Source organism: Cebus imitator, unplaced genomic scaffold, assembly GCF_001604975.1.
Source record: "Cebus imitator isolate Cc_AM_T3 unplaced genomic scaffold, Cebus_imitator-1.0 Scaffold33, whole genome shotgun sequence".
Taxonomy (NCBI): domain Eukaryota; kingdom Metazoa; phylum Chordata; class Mammalia; order Primates; family Cebidae; genus Cebus; species Cebus imitator.
This window is the reverse complement of record NW_016107348.1, coordinates 1,849,863-1,867,102: the sequence shown is the minus strand read 5'-3', so window position 1 is coordinate 1,867,102 and position 17,240 is coordinate 1,849,863. Positions and strand designations below refer to the sequence as shown.

The window sequence follows — 17,240 nt, the reverse complement described above, 5'->3', positions numbered from 1 at the left end:
AAAAGGCACTAAGTCTACAATAATCAAACCTGTGTGGTACTGACATATAGAGATCCAGAGGGTAGAATGAGTGTCCAGAAATAAACCCATACATCTATTTCCAATGGCCCTTCCTTCCTCCCTCCCTCCCTTCCATGTGTCCTTCCTTATTAGTATTGCCTTTGATTGGCACTTTAGCTATGACTTCAGCATACCATTCCAGAGCTCATTCAGGCTGGCAGCTTATAGGTGATGCCTTATGTCCTATCATTAATGAATCCCGTGATCATGGGCTGTCTCCCACCCCTCCTTTGCTGTGAAGTTGGTCTTCTGGCCTAAGGTGACATATGGAATCTCAGGCCAGTAGATCATTCTCTAAGCCTCTGGACGGTGGTGCTGGTTGAGACTCTATGGTTAGGAAAGGGAAGCCCATACCCTCCTTATGTGTCCATTCCTGTGAGAACAAACTACTGGGCCTTCCAGGATGGAAAAACCCCATCATGCCAACTTGCCACCAAGTGACAGGTTGGTTTTCTTGAGGAACGGTGCCATATTGGGGACTCAGTGTTGGTCTCTGTTGCAGGTAGGTTGGCCCTTGGAGCAGCAGGAGACAAACTGTCTTGATGAAGAGAAACTCCATGCTGTTGGCTCATGCAAGAAGAGCCTCCATCTATGCTACATTGTTCGTGTTGCCTTGGTGCCAACCATAGTGTGGGCCGGCTGGCTGAAGTCAGTGGGCTGAATCACCTGACTACTTGGCTGTTTAGTTCTTTGTCAGTGGTGAATGCTCTCTGGTGGGTGCTGACATGTGATATACAAAGATTTGCCCCCTTCCTGAAGTCTATCTATGTGCCTCTGCCCCAGCCTCATTCCTGATCTGTTTTTCCGACCATCTGGGCCAGGCCGTTTGCCCCTATATACTCTAAGCCTAGGGCGCTTCTCTTTCCCACTCTAAGTGGGTGACCAGGTGCACTACTCAAAGCTCTCATCATTGGGAAGCTTTTCCTTCACTACTGTCTTTCAAGGCTGTGTGAGGCTGCAGTACAGCTACCATCTGATTTAAGGTTGCACCCATATGTGGAGCTGACCCATCTATGAAATGAGTTCAGGCTTTCCCATCCTCTTTCAAATGGTCTTAGAGGATCCCTCATAAAGCCATAGGTGTGCTCTAAGCGGGGAGCTCTGGTACAATGGTAGCAGTTGACAGGGCGTTCTGGGTTTTCTGTTCACGCAGCCTGCTTGTGTCCTCTGACCCCGCTTGTGCTCATTTCTGGAGGCACCACATTCATCTTACACTGGATTGTTGCCGGGGGCATTTGACTTGTTGGGCTTGATAGGACACAGTACTTTTTGACAGTTTTAGCCACACTGTCCATGGTGAACATGGTCAGACACTCTTTCTTCTAGCAGGGTAAGAGTTGTTTTTCAAAGGTATGTAATTCTCCACTGAAGATGGCAGGGTCTTATTCTGGAGTCTCAGCGGCTTGCATTCTGATTCCCACTGGGGCTTGCCACAAACTCTGCACAATTTCTTTTCCCAGCACTGAAACCTCCATAGGGTCTGTCAGATCATACAGCCTCCTAAGCCACAGCATTGCTTGTCTGATAGCCTGGGCTGGCTGCAGAGCCCTTTCCTGCTCTGGGACCCACTCAAAGATGGCAGTCTGTCATGTCACTTGATGTGAGTTGGAGTAGTATCCCCAGGTCCAGAATATGCTGACTCAAGAACTTGAGGCTTCCAGGCACTATGCTTTCTTCTTCCTTAGGAGGTACAAGATGCAGTAATTGGTCTTTTACTTTGGAGAAGATGTCTACTGTTACTGGACTTGATTACTGAACTCCTGAAAACAGCATAGATGTGGCAGGCTCCTGAATCTTCCCAGGGTTATCTCCAACCCTCAGGGGTACCCAGACCTTACCAAGGTCTGCAGTGTGCTAGCCACCTCTTGCTCATCCAGCCCAATCAACATGGTGGCATTGTTGTAATGGATCGATGTGATATTCTGTGAATGTCCAGCTGGCCCAGACTTCTTTGGACTTAGCATGGCCTTGGAGCAAAACTGTTAATGTGTATTGTCATTTCCATGAAAATGTGAACTGTTTCTGACTCTGTTTGATTGGAAGAGAAAAGAATGCTTGCACTAAATCAACATGTACCTAAGGCAGTCCTGATTGGGTCTAATGAAGACACATTCGGCAGCATGCAATCGGGATTATATTTGATTGAGCTTGTGATGGTCTACAATTACCCTCCTTAGCCCATCCAGTTTCTTCAGGGGCCCAAGTGGTCAATTAAACAAGAGTGGAGAGGAGACACAGGATGTGGCAATAGTCTCTATTCCTCTGTCTTCGCACAATATGGTCTCCCTCCCTCCTTCCCTTTCCTTCCTCCATTGCCTCCCATGGAAATTCTGGAATTTTAACTTTGCTCAACATGGGCCATTGCTTTTTCCAGCTTTCTAGGAGCTATGCTAGCAGCAAGTTTGCACCAGCTCCTGGGATACTTACACTAGGGAGTTACATTCTGTACTCCCTAGGGTCTTAGAAAAACCCTTTCAAGTTAAAAATTGTCCTGTCTTCTATCTGATGTTCTGGTCCTCTTCTTACAGCACTCTTGGAATCTCCTCCAGTTCCTGTCAGTCCATGCTGACATCCTACAGTTCAGTATAGTCCCTATTCTCCCTTAGAAGCCCAGCATGTCCCCAGCTGAGTCACGGAGGACTCTAAAAGGTGCACTCATTGTCTTGCACAAGAAGCGCCTGTGTCATGTCTTCCATAATGGATTGGGAATGGAGAATGCTAGCAAGAATTGGGTGAGACATATGAATAGGCTCAGAATGTTCTGAGGGGTTCAGAAACTAAAAATCATTGGGGTAGGGCGGGGAATCCAAGCAGATATTGCCATCTCATGTGTTAGGTTTTCCCATTCGGGTCCTTGACCTTACCTATCAGACCTGCCTTAGCTGGGTGTTTAACTGTCTGAAATTCTGCCACTCTACTAAGTCCTGAGCTTAGTCCTCACTTTCTCTTCCCTTCCACTGCAGATGAGAGATTCTCTGCAACTAGTGGCCCTCGGGCTTCCACATCTGGCTACTTCCACATCTGCCTGGTACTTGCTCTCTGATGTTCATTATCCTTCTTCAGGCATCAGTGGCACTTAGCAATAGCCTCACTACCCATAGTTACTGTCTCCGCCCTCCACCTCAAATGTCTGACAAACTACGAGTGCTTGCCTTACTTCAGTACACCATCCTCATCACTGGTGAAAGTTTTAACAAGTGAAAGGAAGGGGAGGGGAGGGAAGATAAGCACTTAGGGAAAGAGGGTGGCTGCTTCAGGGAGAGGACTCCGGTGAAAAGCAGTCAATAGGGAGCTGATTGTTGTTACTGTTTAGTTTTTTTTTTTTTTTAATGTTAAGATTTGTCTTCATAAAGGGGCAGAGGACAAACTCCCAAAAAGCCAGTCAGTGGGACCCAGAGTTTTAGAGAAACCTGTGGTTATATATATGCGTTTGTGGGAGGGAGGGGGATGTTCTCTGATTTTCTTTTTTTTTTTTTTTAGACGGAGTTTCGCTCTTGTTACCCAGGCTGGAGTGCAATGGCGCGATCTCGGCTCACCGCAACCTCCGCCTCCTGGGTTCAGGCAATTCTCCTGCCTCAGCCTCCTGAGTAGCTGGGATTACAGGCACACGCCACCATGCCCAGCTGATTTTTTGTATTTTTAGTAGAGATGGGGTTTCACCATGTTGACCAGGATGGTCTCGATCTCTTGACCTCGTGATCCACCCGCCTTGGCCTCCCAAAGTGCTGGGATTACAGGCGTGAGCCACCACTCGGCTCTGATTTTCTTTAAAATGGTTATATTCAGACTTGAGCAGGCATAATTTCAGAAAGAAGCAGTCATTCACAAGGCACTTCCTAGTTTTGTTTGCCAAGCAGAAAAAATTCCCCCTTCTTTTTTCAAGGGAGAGAAAATGTGGGCTACAGAGCTAGTTAGATTTGGGTCCTCATCCAGGTTCGGTAATTGTTGGGTGTCCAGCGCCAGTCACTTTTGTCCACTACACACGGAACTGGCACCATATGACATGCACTAATGTGACATGTGCCCCCTCTAGCAGCCAGGAAGGGTCAGCTGTGATTACTCTGCCCCTGGGAGAAAACAAAGTCCACAGAATGCAGAAGCACCTGCTATTGTATTGGTGAGGGCAGCCTTCGAATCAGGTTTCCACACAACCTGACTTCACACAAGAATCAAAGTGAGGAGCCCGCCAAGTCCACCAGTGATCAAGCACCAGTAAAAGGCATAGCCCTGGCAGCAGCTGATCAAAAAAAGCCAAATACCTCCCAAGTGAACTCAGCAGCTCATCTACTAATAGACTCCTGAAGTCACCTTTCACTTTAACAAATATTCCTTAGCACCAACTATTTACTAGGCATTTAAAACATTTTAGTAAATATGATTTTCGGCGACCTCCTGCTGGCAGTAGAGTACCTCTGGAGGAATAATGTCTCCTCTTCTCTGAATGGTGTTTCTATTAGGGTTGCAGGCTGGGTAAGACTAGGGCATTGCCACAGAAGGAAACCAGGCTATGTCTTCATACCTGACAGCAGCCGCACATCCAGCCCAGCAAGTCTTTTGACCGTGGCTGCCTAGGGAGGGGCTAAAATTTCCTAAGTATCTATGAAAGTGCAGAAAAAACGTTTAAATCCAATTGATAAATAATACTTGCAGAACTAATGTTTCTAAATTATCTTGTATATTTCTTTGCCGAAGGGATACACAAGCCCTGATTAACTAAATTTTAAAAATTTTATTGGTCCATCTAGTCAGAAGACAGGCTTTGAGTAACCACACAACATAAAACATTGTGAAATTTATAACACATGATAATTTGAAATTTAGTAAAATGGCAGAGGGTTTGGGAATTAATATTACTAATATGCTTCTCCTTGGTTCTTTTCTGCTGTCTGTTCTCTTGAGTTACTTGGTTTTCTCCTTAGCCTAGAAACTGACCATAAGGAAGCAGAGTAGCATAGTACATCTGTTGCCAAAAATCATACACTGACTTTGATCATTCATGTAGGTAGAATGGAAGCCATCGGTGTGCTCTGGGTAGAACAAGGCAGAATACTATTACTATCATTCCCATTCAGCTATGCAGTTAATATAAAATTTATTTAAATTAAGGGGAAATGTTCATTTTATAAAGGTAAACATTGGTTGAACTTTGGTGCTATTTGTTAGTGACAAAGTAAGTGAATAAGATGGATTATGAGGACTTTTTTTGCAATAGAAGATTCTGAAGAAACAACTCTTGACAGATCTGACACTTTTAATTTTTTAAGAAAAATTAAGAAAAGATAAAGAAAAAAAAAAAAACAGAATTGGAGGTTTTATTATCTGTCTGGGAAGGCGTAAAGAGTCATCTCAAACTTGAGATAGCAAATTCAGCTTGCCCTGAGGCAGCGACACCTAGTAAGAGGGCAGTCTGGCTTTCCTGCAGTGGTTTCAGATAAGAATGTAGTTTAGAAATGATTGCATCACCTTTCCCTTCTTGTCTCCATAAAACTAAGGATAATAAAGTCAACTTCAACTAAAACTAAGCATTAAAGTAATGCCTAGCATATGATAGGATTAGCACATATTCAATAAACACATACTAATTTTTAAGAATACAAGAACTCCACAATTCTTCTAAGGGAAATGGTGGGACACTAGAAAAAGAAGTGAATCAGAAAGTGTAAGCCAGGCACGGTGATGCATGCCTGTACTCCCAGCTATTTGGGATGACTTGTGCCCAGGAGTTTGAGGCCAGCCTGGGCAACATAGAAAAAGACCCCATCTCTTAAAAAACAAAGTATAAAATTGGTCCTTATTCTCATAACCTTAAAAAATAGCTAATAAAAATTATCTATATGAAGATACAGGCAACTAAAACTCGAAGGATTCTTCTGGATATGTCTAGGATGGATAAAGAGAGTGACCTCCTAGAACCATCTGGGATTGTGCACTCTGCTGCTCTAGATAGGTCTTTGTCTCTTCCTCAACATAATTCATTCATCTGAGATGCTACATAGTTGGAAGAATATAAAATAACATAGGCATACAAATGTGGAATATGTTATCAAATGTAAAAGCGGTGAATATTTAGTGATTCTTTTATGCTCATATCCTATCTTGACTTTGGCCTGGAAACTCCATATTATCATGTTCTGATTTAGCCTACACAGAAATACAGTTAATAACAGAGTTTGTGGCACTAAAATAAGATGAAAAGGCTTTGATGCCTTAGTGAATACATTATTTTTCTCTTTGCATTGTGGGTATATTCATCTTAGGGTCAGTTAATTTTATAATTTTTCCTAGACATATATAAAGAATAATAATAATTAGTCCAGGAATTCTGCAGAAAGTGCTGTTTCCTCACAGAACACAGATATGCAGTGACAGCACTGTCCAGCTCTCCAACATGTAATTGGACACATCATTTCACCTCATATTTGTAATATTTGAGATTCTTTGTGTGAGTGAAAGAAAGATTTGTTGCATCAGTCTCACTGCTTTAGAGTCACACTTCATATATTACCTGAAGAAAAAAGGCCATTTAAGATTTTTTTTTTAACTTAGTAGGATAGTTTAAAAATTTCACCACTGTAGTCTGTTTGCCTTAACCCCATATAAAAGTTAGTCCTAAGGGGAACTATGTTCAGGAATTCAAGAAACCCAGAGAGAAAAACACAGTCACACAAACCATTCACCAGTAACAAAGGAGTCAGCAAACTGTTGGAAAACAGAGAGAACTTGTAATAATGAAAAAAGGACAGAGTTTAGTAACCAATCACTTATTTTCTTTTAAAAACACATAACCACATTAACTTTTTGCTTTATACAACCATCTAGAAACTATAAAACAGTACCACATTGTGCATTTAACCTACTTATCAAGAAGGGAACTTCAGAAGTCATAAGAATTCTACCCATATAAGAAGGAAAAAGGAGACAGCTAATAGCATAGTCACAGATACAACATGAGTCCAAGCAAGCATTGGTTCTTCGACGTCACCTTTTCCATTTACCAGAGTGGAGACTGAAAAAGAGAGAAGGGGAGAAAAAAGAGGGAAGAAGCACCCACAGAGGACTAATCACAATCCATAGTTACTTTTGACAGCTATAGCTCAGGGTTTCATAGAATAGTATCATTTGACCAACACAGTGTGGTGGAGGGAGACGGGTGAAGGAAACACAAACAGAAGGAGAGGGTTTGAACAGAAAAATGCAATTTTCACCCTATTCCCCTCCTAAATACTCTTCATTGATACAAGCTTCTGTGCTAATCCAGAAAATGGCAAGAAATTAATCTTCACAACATGATAAAGAGTTCTGTTCTTTTTGCAACTGAAATGTGAGTGGCTCACAATTTTACTTTACAATTCAAAATAATGACATCATGAACAATTAACTTTTAGGAATTTTCCACGATCTTTCCCCTGATTCCCACCATGCTGGTGTTGCTACAGGGCAATCAGGGAAGTGCAGGTAGGGACTTCAGAGATAATGACCAAGGGATAGTGAGATGGAAGCCTGGCTCTTTCTTAGAAGTCCACATCTTTCTAGAACTATTGCAGTCTTTCCCTCTGACTTGTGGGGTGGCACAGAGGAAAGGGCATAGGAAGAACTAAGGTATTATGGTGGAAGTTTAGTCAAGTAACTGGTCTGAAGGTATACAAGATGAGAATGTGTACTTAGCAGATATAGTGAATCCAAGGCAAACAATAGGTTGATTGATCTCCTTAGGTTGATGGCACCATACAAAAAACTGAAGGTGGCTTTGATTTGATAAAATAAACCAACAGTTTGCAACAAGGAAACTTACTTCAGTTGCAAATTAGTATAATGATTTTCTTCACTTTAAGGGAAACTCTCATCTTGTTCTTCTCACTTCCTCTTCCACCATAAATAAGCAAATATATTCTGGAAGGCTGTTTTCTAGGGGCAACTCAATATCACAGTTCTGGTAATTCATACAAGAAAGGCATCATGAGCCATGCCAATCAACAGGCTCCTCTCTGTTCTTAGGCAAACTTCCTACATGGACTAATTTAAGCTTTTCCAAAACTAATGAGATATTTTTACTTTTTCATATTTGGTGAGTCGAGTTGGCTAATGCTGGTTAAATCATTGGTTTGGAACACCAACAGTGCAAATTTATCATGCTATCATATAATCAACTCTGTCCCACATTACCTAATGTGCTCTAACATTGTATAGACTTAAAATACAATGCAGAAAGTTGGGAGCTTGTAAGATTTACTATCAAGACTGATTTCCGAAATGCAGAAACATATGTTTGTAATTTATAAAATCTTTAACTTTCCTTGCCTTAGCTAATGATCACAAGCAAGAGAAACTTAGATCACTCAGAAAAAGAAAATGAACTAAGCCGATAAACTGGATTTATTCTTCTAACTTTTGCAAAAGTTCTACCAAAGCTTCAATTGTCTTCACCTGGTCATTATAGATCTTACCTGTAATGACACTGAATTCCTATTAGAGAAAACTGTGGTGATTTTGTAGTTGAGAGAGCTACAAATTCAACATGATTGTTACTTTCAGAAGCTATCTCAATTTTAAAAACTCAAATGTTATACAGTAAGAAGTACTTGTTGAGAGGAAAATTTCATGTAAACCATTAAAAGGAAACGATATTAACCTGAAATCTGCTTACCAGGTAAATACAATCTTTCAGAGAATCTGACATTTTTCAATAATGCCACACATAGGGTTATTGTCTTAATTATTTTCCTTAGAGTAAGAAATTTTTGTAGTCACCGTTTAGAAAATTGCATTTGAGAATAAAGAACTATTTCCTGAATAATGCAAAGTAATGGGGAAGAAAGATAGGAAAATAAAGGCAGGTCTTTTTCAACAATTTAATAACCACTGAGCGGAGAGATGGAGGCATCACCTTTGCGTTATCAGGCTCACCTACTTTCCTGTCTTGCTGCGGCTTACTGCCGACATCCAGCATCTTCTTGCTCTTCTCTGCTATCTCCAAAATTATTTTACTTCTCTTTAACGAATGTCTGCTAATCTGATACCTGTATGATTCAGTACTACTTTATTTTTTTCCTCCTCTTTCCTTGCCCTAGTTCATTCACCTATCCAGAAATGGATGAACTGCTTTATCTAGTTACTGTTGGTCTAGTGGGTCAAAGCATGGTGGAAAGACACTATATATCCACAAGTTACTTCTGGTAAAAGCTCAGTTAAAGTCGCAGAATTCTCATGTTCAGAATATCAGGAAGTCAGGGATCCTAGGGGCTGGGGCCCATTTTCCTTCTTTAAATGGTTTTTGTAAGTTACTACTGAAGTGAATAGCATTCTCCCACATCATTGCTTCTGACTGAAGTTAAGCAGCTTGCCTAAGGAGCCTAATGGTGGAGTGCTGAAAAAAAGTTTCAGGTGCGTTTTCGACTACTTTCCGATCTTACAAATGACCATCGTAACCTAATTAATAGTGATTTAATCTCTGATTTCATTGTTTCTCTGTATGCTATGAAATCACCAATTACGCCACTGTAATGGTATAGGCGGCCTTAAATATAGGCACTCATTTGTGCATAGACAGTAAACCACTTTTATCTTTTCTCTATAAACATCAGTGCTTTCTATACTATCATAAAATGAAAAACAAGTTTTATTCTTTTACTTAGATTTCCTTTTCATTCCTTTGAGGAGTATTTTAACTGATATTAAAAACTGAGTGATTCTCCAAAATAAAACTAGAATTTCTAAACCTAAAATCAAATGAAGTTCTAACTTTGGTTAGGTTGCTGCTCCTTTAAATGAGTCTGTGATATGCATTTTTAAGAGTTTTATTCAGAGTTTCAGTGTATGGGCGCCTCCAAAAAGAATGTAGGGTGGACACAGCATATGAAATTTAGGAGAAGAAAGTAAAGATTGCCTTTTTGGAAAGAAACAAATTAAATGTATGCTTTGTCTCCCAAGCTCTCTTAATGAGGAAGAGCCCTCTTTTCTCTTTACAGCTTTAAGAGGAATATAAAGCAGTGTATTTAAATACACACTTAAGCCTCTGTCATAGCCAGCTGAAAGTTACACAAGCCTTATTTTTGAATAGACTATGCCAATCCGACAAACACTTCAGAAAAGGATTACATTTTGTCGTTGCATCATATGTGAATAAATAAGACTGATCAGGGCCTAGAATAACCGTTGAAGAAAAACTAAACTGGCCATAGGATACATTAACATAAAAACACTGGGAAATTCAAATAGCAGAAGTCAACTGTAAGATTCTATGTGTGCCATCAGAGATTTACTAATAAGAGAATAAAGTTAACAATTCAAATGGCTCTGGATACACATTAGTACCACCAATTTTATTTGTACAAGAAATGCCTGGTCCACGGGACTTTTCAATTTAACTCAGTAATAATTACTGCTGTTTCTTGATAGACCAGTGATATTTCCCCCATAAAGTACAAAAAACAGAATAGTTAGGGGGAAAAAATCCCAAGTATAAATAATTCAACCTTTAATCTATCAAGGGTCACTAAATTGTTAACACTGATTATTATATATGATTCAATTTATTTAAAGTAAAAAAACATTAATTAAACATTTCCTCTTCCACTTTGGGTCAAGGGACATGCTTGACAAAACACAAAAAAGCAATAGAAGCACAAAGTTGTATGATTTTTCAGAAAAAAACAAAACAAAACAAAACAAAAAAAACTCGATTCAAAAGGGGAACAAATTTTGGAAGCTAGTCAGAATAATGATGGAAGAAACTGCTTTAAACTCTCTGTCAGTTAAGTTGATAAAAATTTTCTAGTAAAAGTAACTTGAATCTTACTGGAGAAGTGCTGATGGTATGAGTGTAAAAGGCAGTGACCATATGTTTTTGAGACTAAGCAAATGGTAATAGCTGGCCTTCCACTTATTGTTCCTTTTTTATAATTAGGCTGAAAATTACAGAATTAAATTTACTTTCATGAATCTGCTGGTATTGACTTTGGGATTTTCATCTGGGTCTGGGGGTTATTAAAACACATTTTACCATGTCCTAGAATTTACATTAATTCCTTTAGATAATGAAATGCTAAATTTAATGGCAACCATATTCAATAAACTGATATCTCTTATGGTTTTCAGGCTTATTTGGATGACTAAGGAACAAAGGGAGGAAATGAGACAAAGAAGTGACAACAGGCACTGTGGACAGATCATAACAGTCTATAATTTCTAAGCGTATACTTTTTATGTATGACCAACTTTAGATCCCTAAAATTTTAAAGCAGGTTTTCTATCATGGGATGGCATCAAATCCAATGTTCATCCTTTAAAACTGCTGGGAGAAATGGTTGCCAAGGTCTTTTGTATCAACATAATGTGAATGAGGAAAGATAATTTGTTCCATGCGCTCAAAAATATAGTTTCCCCATGACAGACTTTTAATTTGATCAAATTCTGGCTAAAGTGGTAGAACCCAGAAGAAAAACTATGCAGTGAGGGCACAGAGAGCCTCTGAAATAGCTCTGTCTTCTAATTCAGAGCCAGGAAAGGTCATGCTACAGTGACCATACATGCTGATGCATAATAAGGCATTGCTTTAGCTGTTAAGGTTGAAATATGGGCAAGTATATTCCACATCTGTTCCTTAAAAAGTTAAAAAAATTATCAGAACTTCTTCTATGAAATTCAGTCAGTGGTGTAGAACTGTGGGGATTCCCTGCTATGAGAGACATGCTCAGGACTCTAAAGCAGCAGCAACTTAAGAAGTTAGCAATGAAACTTTGGCTTAAAATAAAAATAAAGGAAAGAAAAGGTCAAACTGGTGCAAGTTGTCTCCTGAAAGAGGTACGTGGGACTGACCCTCACAAATGTCATCCAATGTTAAGTTTCCCCTGCCTTCTTTTACTGTTATTACCTTCATTGCACAGGAGTTATATCATTCTCTTATGGTTAAGTTTCATAAATAATGAGAAAACTATGTGTAACAAATACATCATATTTCCCACCCACCCAGCAACCCTCCCCAAAATAAGAAAAGTTACATCAAATTAAAAAGTAGCTTCATGAATGAAGGTACTGCTTTAAGTTGCACTTTTCCTGCAAGTGCGGCCAGTGCCTTTGCGCTGGGTATGAAGGAAAGAAAAAAATTCTCCACATAAACTGACAAAAAATTTAAAAACCAATGTCCGGTTTCAACCAGTCAAAACCGGGCCTAGCAGAAGCCAAGATAGCTCAGTACCATCCCATCAGAGGGTCCTTGCAATACCTGTTCTTCATCCTGATAGGTATCTATGTCCTTGTGATTGTAAACAATCCATATGATACTATGTTTTTTTCCTTAAAACGTCCTCTGATTGGCAAATGAAGTAAATATTTGTTTTAAAAATACAAAATTAAAATTAAACCAGAAGAAAAGAAAAGAAACACAGTGAGCTTGTTTGGAGTCCATAGGATCCGATCCGGAAGAGCTCGGAAAATGTGTTATGTGTTTTCTCCTGTTTTCAGCTGGAAAGGTACTAGAGGTTGCGTTGGTCGAGGAAAGGATTGCAGAGTAGGAAAACCAAACATTAATCTAGACTTCAGAAAATTCAAGTGTTAGCTTCATCATCTGTGTCTTCTATCAATACCTTAGTGTCACGAGCCTTGGATCTAGTGGTAACAAGAGGGACAAAAAGCACTTAGTTCCACTATTCAAATACAAACACTTTCACAGTATTAGACACATTTCCAATCTTACCACCATTAAACACACATCCTAAACAGGGATTACCTCCTGTACCAAACAGATTATTCTAGAGTTTCCTATTCAATTTTAGATATTATTGAATGTTTTTCCAATCATCTGGTTTCTTAGTGTTTTCTAAGAAACTAAATGGCAACCCGTGGAAGGTACGAGAACAACGGCAGGATATGCGTAAGGCAGAAGGTAGCGATCTGGAATAAGAAGATCTGAGTTTGAGTAGGGACTGATTTTATGATGCATCTGTTTAACCCTCTGAGTGCCCATTTCCATCTCTGTAAGGCAGTAGTGATAATACCAATTTCACTTAACGCCACTTTCACCTCACAGAGATAATGTGCACATCAAGTGAGAAAGTAGATAAAAACGGCATTGAACAAATAGAAGAAACTGGCTGGTTTCTGTAATCCCAGCTCCTTGGGAGGCTGACATAAGAGGCTTGCCTTATCCCAGGAGTTTGAGACCAATCTGGGCATCCTAGCAAGATCCTATTAAAAAAAAAAAAAAAGCCAGGTATGGTAGTGCACATCTGTAGCCCCAGCTACTCAGGAAGCAGAGACAGGAGAATCACTTTAGCCCAGAAGTTCAAGGCTGTAGCAAGCTATGATCACAACACTGCACTCCAGCCTAGGTGACAGACTGAGACCATGTCTCCAAAAAAAAAAAAAACACTACAAAACAAATATAAGGAATTGTGATAAGGATGATGAGGATGACAGATATAACACCATTTAAGGCATATATAAGAAACTAAAAGAGTTAGCCAGCAGAAGAGAAAACGTAAGGAGAGGCATAACAGTCGTTTCTCTTCAAATAGTTGACAACATATAACTCGGAAGAGAAAGCAGACTTATTATAAGTTATGTCAGAGAGCCCAGCTAGGATTCAAATGGTTGTTATAGTGAAATTACAGTGAAGCATATTTCAGCCCAACATAAACTATCTACTACTATAAATACCAACAATAAAGTCAGGTCGCTGGGTGTGGTGGCTCATGCCTATAATCCCAGCAGTTTGGAAGGCCAAGGAGGGACGATTTCTTGAGGCTAGGACTTTGAGATCAGCCAGGGCAAGACAGTAAGATCCTGTCTCTACAAAAAATAAAAAATTAGCTGCGGATAGTGGTGCAGGCCTATAGTCCCAGCTACTTGGGAGGTTACGGCGGGAGGAGTGCTTGAACCCAGGAAGTCGAGGCTGCAGTGAGTCACTATTATGCTGCTGCACTGATCCAGCCTGGGCAATAGAGTGAGATATTGTTTCAAAAAAACCAAAAACATAAAAACACACATTAAGGATATGCTAAAGGTTGCAGGACTGATAAAGTCAGTACTCAAATTCAGATCGGATTTTAGATTCCTGCTCTCTCCGCTGCTTATCAACGGCTCCATTCCTAACGTCTTTCTCTCGCTGCAATCTGGTTGCCCAGTGTTCTTCCACTAAATACCTGAAAGAACATGATAATCTATTGCCAAAGAGCCCCTTGTTTCTGAGGCAGAAATAGTGTATGTTTAGATTGCCCTCTGCTGGTAACTAACAAGGATAATTAGACTTCAAAATCAGGGGCTCAGTGAGGTCGCCAACTGCATTCGGCATTTTCTCCCAGCCTTTTGTGGCACTTATCTCACTGATCCACTCAGTGCTCTCCTGCCCCAACTCCTTCAAACACTGCTTCCTTGGGATCACAGCACCAACCATGCTTTCGTTCTGATGCTCCTCCTACTGACTTCCCTGACCATTCCTGCCTCTTTTGTTTATTTTTCTCTTGGTCTGTGCTTGTTCCCTGGCTAACGTGGTTGAGCCAGGGAATAAGATTCAGTTCCCTGCTCTCTGCTTTTCTCTACCTTCTTACAGAGAACTTCCAAATCTCTATCTAAAGCTCAGCAATTTCTACTCTACTCTCCTATATCCAATGAGTTACGGGTACCACCTTCTGTTTCTTACTTCCTTCAAAACATCTTACACTCCTTTAGGTCCAGCTGTAAGCATCCTGATCTGAATATTCACTATCCCATAAACCACTGCATAGTTTTTCATCTGGCTTTCTGGCCTTCAGTTTTCCCTTGCCTAATGTATCTTACACAGTGCCATATTAACTTCCTAGGATACTACTTTCACAATGCCATTCCTCTACGAAAAAATTCTCTGTGACTCTTTCCTGCCTACAAGATCAAGCTTGCATTTTTCAGCCTTTTACAATCATCCTTCGTCTACTCAGCACTATAATTCTAGTCTTACTATAATTCTAGTCACATGGTTTTTCTTTCTGTACTTCACTTCCATCTTCATGTCTTAGTAGTCTCTATTCATTGCCTTATCCTTTAGAAAACTGCTCATCCTCAACATAAGTCTCCTTCATTCCAATCTACTGTGCTACTTTCTCTAAATTTCAAATGCAGTCACCATATACTGTACATTTACTGTAACTTTTAGCAACACGCGTACTCAATGACCGATAAAAAACATCACTGTAGGTATTTAATAAGAGGATAAAAATAATAGGTTATACTTAGTAAGCTCTTTTTGAGGGAACTGTTCCAAGTTCTATGTAATAACGAATATAATCCACTTAACCACCCTACAAGCAAGAACCATGTTAAGCCCAATTTACAGTTGAGGGGCAGAATATAGAAATTAAGTAATTTGGTCAAGGCATAGATGGCAGGATTCCTAAAGTTTATAACATAAAAATTATTTGTATGTAAAACATACAGAAGAGTCAAATATTAACAAATCACCCTCCACAATCTTTTCCTCTAGACAGTGTATCTTTAAGGCCAAATTAGTAGGTTATGCATTGGTGACATTTACTCTGTGTGCTCATTTAGACAGTCTATAGGTTGTATCATATGGAATTGCTGCTTATTACTGTTTTTTGTAGATGGAAAGTGGTTGAGTATCAGCAATTTCATTTAGTTCAACCTGACAGCAGCTTAGCTTACAAGTCACCCAATGCTAAAACTCAAAGGAAATGTGCCTCACAGAATCAGAAGCCATACATACTGAGAAGCGAGGCGAGGCCGGCGCAGGGATATGCTCTGGTTGTACTTCCACGACCGGTTCTTCTGGCGGTTTCGTACCCCATCATCCTGGTCCATCATCTGTTCTAGGAGAGTCTGATCATCTGCATTCAGAGGGGCCACAGAGATGTCCCGCACAGCACGGAATTCACCACAGTTATTCAGATGTTCATTCTCCAGGCGGAAGAAGTTCCACACAAATCGCCTTAGCAAAATGGGGTAGATCAAACAAATTACTTATGAAATTGTAACATACTTCTGCTGCCTGTAAACCTCCCAGAGTATCAAGTTTCCACACATGGAAATGAAAACAAAGAATTAAGGGCTTGAATATTAAAATATTCAAGATGGCGTTGTGGGGAGGTGGCGGGGGGTAAGGGAAAAAAGACTGGACTACGAAAAAGGAAGGGGTTCATGGAATGCAGTTTTAGGAGTGCTCATTCTTTCAACTTATTTGACACATATTTACTGAATGCCTACCATAAGGCAGTAAAGGCACAGAATAACAAAAAGCCTTTTTGCCCTTACGGGGTATAAATTCTAAAGGAAGAGACAGAAAATGAGCAAGTAAACAATCAATCAGCTAATGATAAGTACTGTGAAGAAAATAAAGCAGGACAAGGGAATAGAGTATGCCATCATTAAGACTGGTTAGGGAAAGCTTCTCTGAAGACATGGCAGCTACTGAAAACCTGAATAATGCAAGGAAGTAAGTCATGTAAAAATCCTGGAGGAAAGTATCCCAGGCGGAGGCAAATGGCAAGTATAAAAAGGCAAGTTGGAACAACAGCAAGGTCAGTGGGGCTAGCGCAGAATAAGTGAGGTGAAAACGGCAGGAGACAACGATGGAGGGGTGGAAAAGGGCCCATCCACAAAGGGCCTTATAAACCAGTTTAAATTTTAGGTCTAATGGAGAACAGTGAGAGTTCTGAGTAGGAAAATAAAGTGATTTATTTGAAAAAGGTCATTCTATCTGCTCAGTGGTGAAGAGATCAAAGGGAGACAAGAACATCTAAAGAAAGACCAATTAGAAGGGCTGTTGCAGCAGTTCAGAAAAGAGATGATGGTGATTTAAAGATGGTAGTAATAGAAGTGATGAGAAGCAGACAGACAAGGGGTTTATTTATAAAGATGGAGCTGACAGGACTTATTGACATGGGATGTGAGTGGTCTTAGGGCATTCTGTTTAAGTGAAAGGTGACAGCATTTACTAAGATCAGAGATGCAAGGCTGTTCCTGTTAGGTTTGAGCTACCCATTAGATATGTGAGAATTCAGCAGAGAGATGGATGAGAGTCTGCAGTTCGAGGGAAAGTTTATGGCTGGAGATAGCATAAAGAGAAACCATCATTCTCCGCAAACTGACACAAGAACAGAAAATCAAACACCGCATGTTCTCACTCATAGGTGGGTGTTGAACAATGAGAACACATGGACACAGGGAAGGGAGCATCACACACTGGGGTCTGT

At 40.1% G+C, this 17,240-nt stretch overlaps 1 protein-coding gene across 1 annotated transcript in view; it reads right to left on the bottom strand.

Annotated features, from left to right (window-relative positions):
- Positions 1 to 6,760: 6,760 nt before the first annotated feature.
- XPR1 (xenotropic and polytropic retrovirus receptor 1) overlaps positions 6,761 to 17,240 on the bottom strand; it is a 239,828-nt gene continuing 229,348 nt past the window's right edge. Inside the window, exons 14-15 of the mRNA XM_017524449.1 lie at positions 15,755 to 15,976; positions 6,761 to 12,663 (exon numbers count right to left, since the gene is read on the bottom strand). Of these exons, the coding sequence (XP_017379938.1) occupies positions 12,603 to 12,663; positions 15,755 to 15,976 (283 nt within the window). The 3' untranslated portion in view covers positions 6,761 to 12,602. The remainder of the gene's footprint in view (positions 12,664 to 15,754; positions 15,977 to 17,240) is intronic.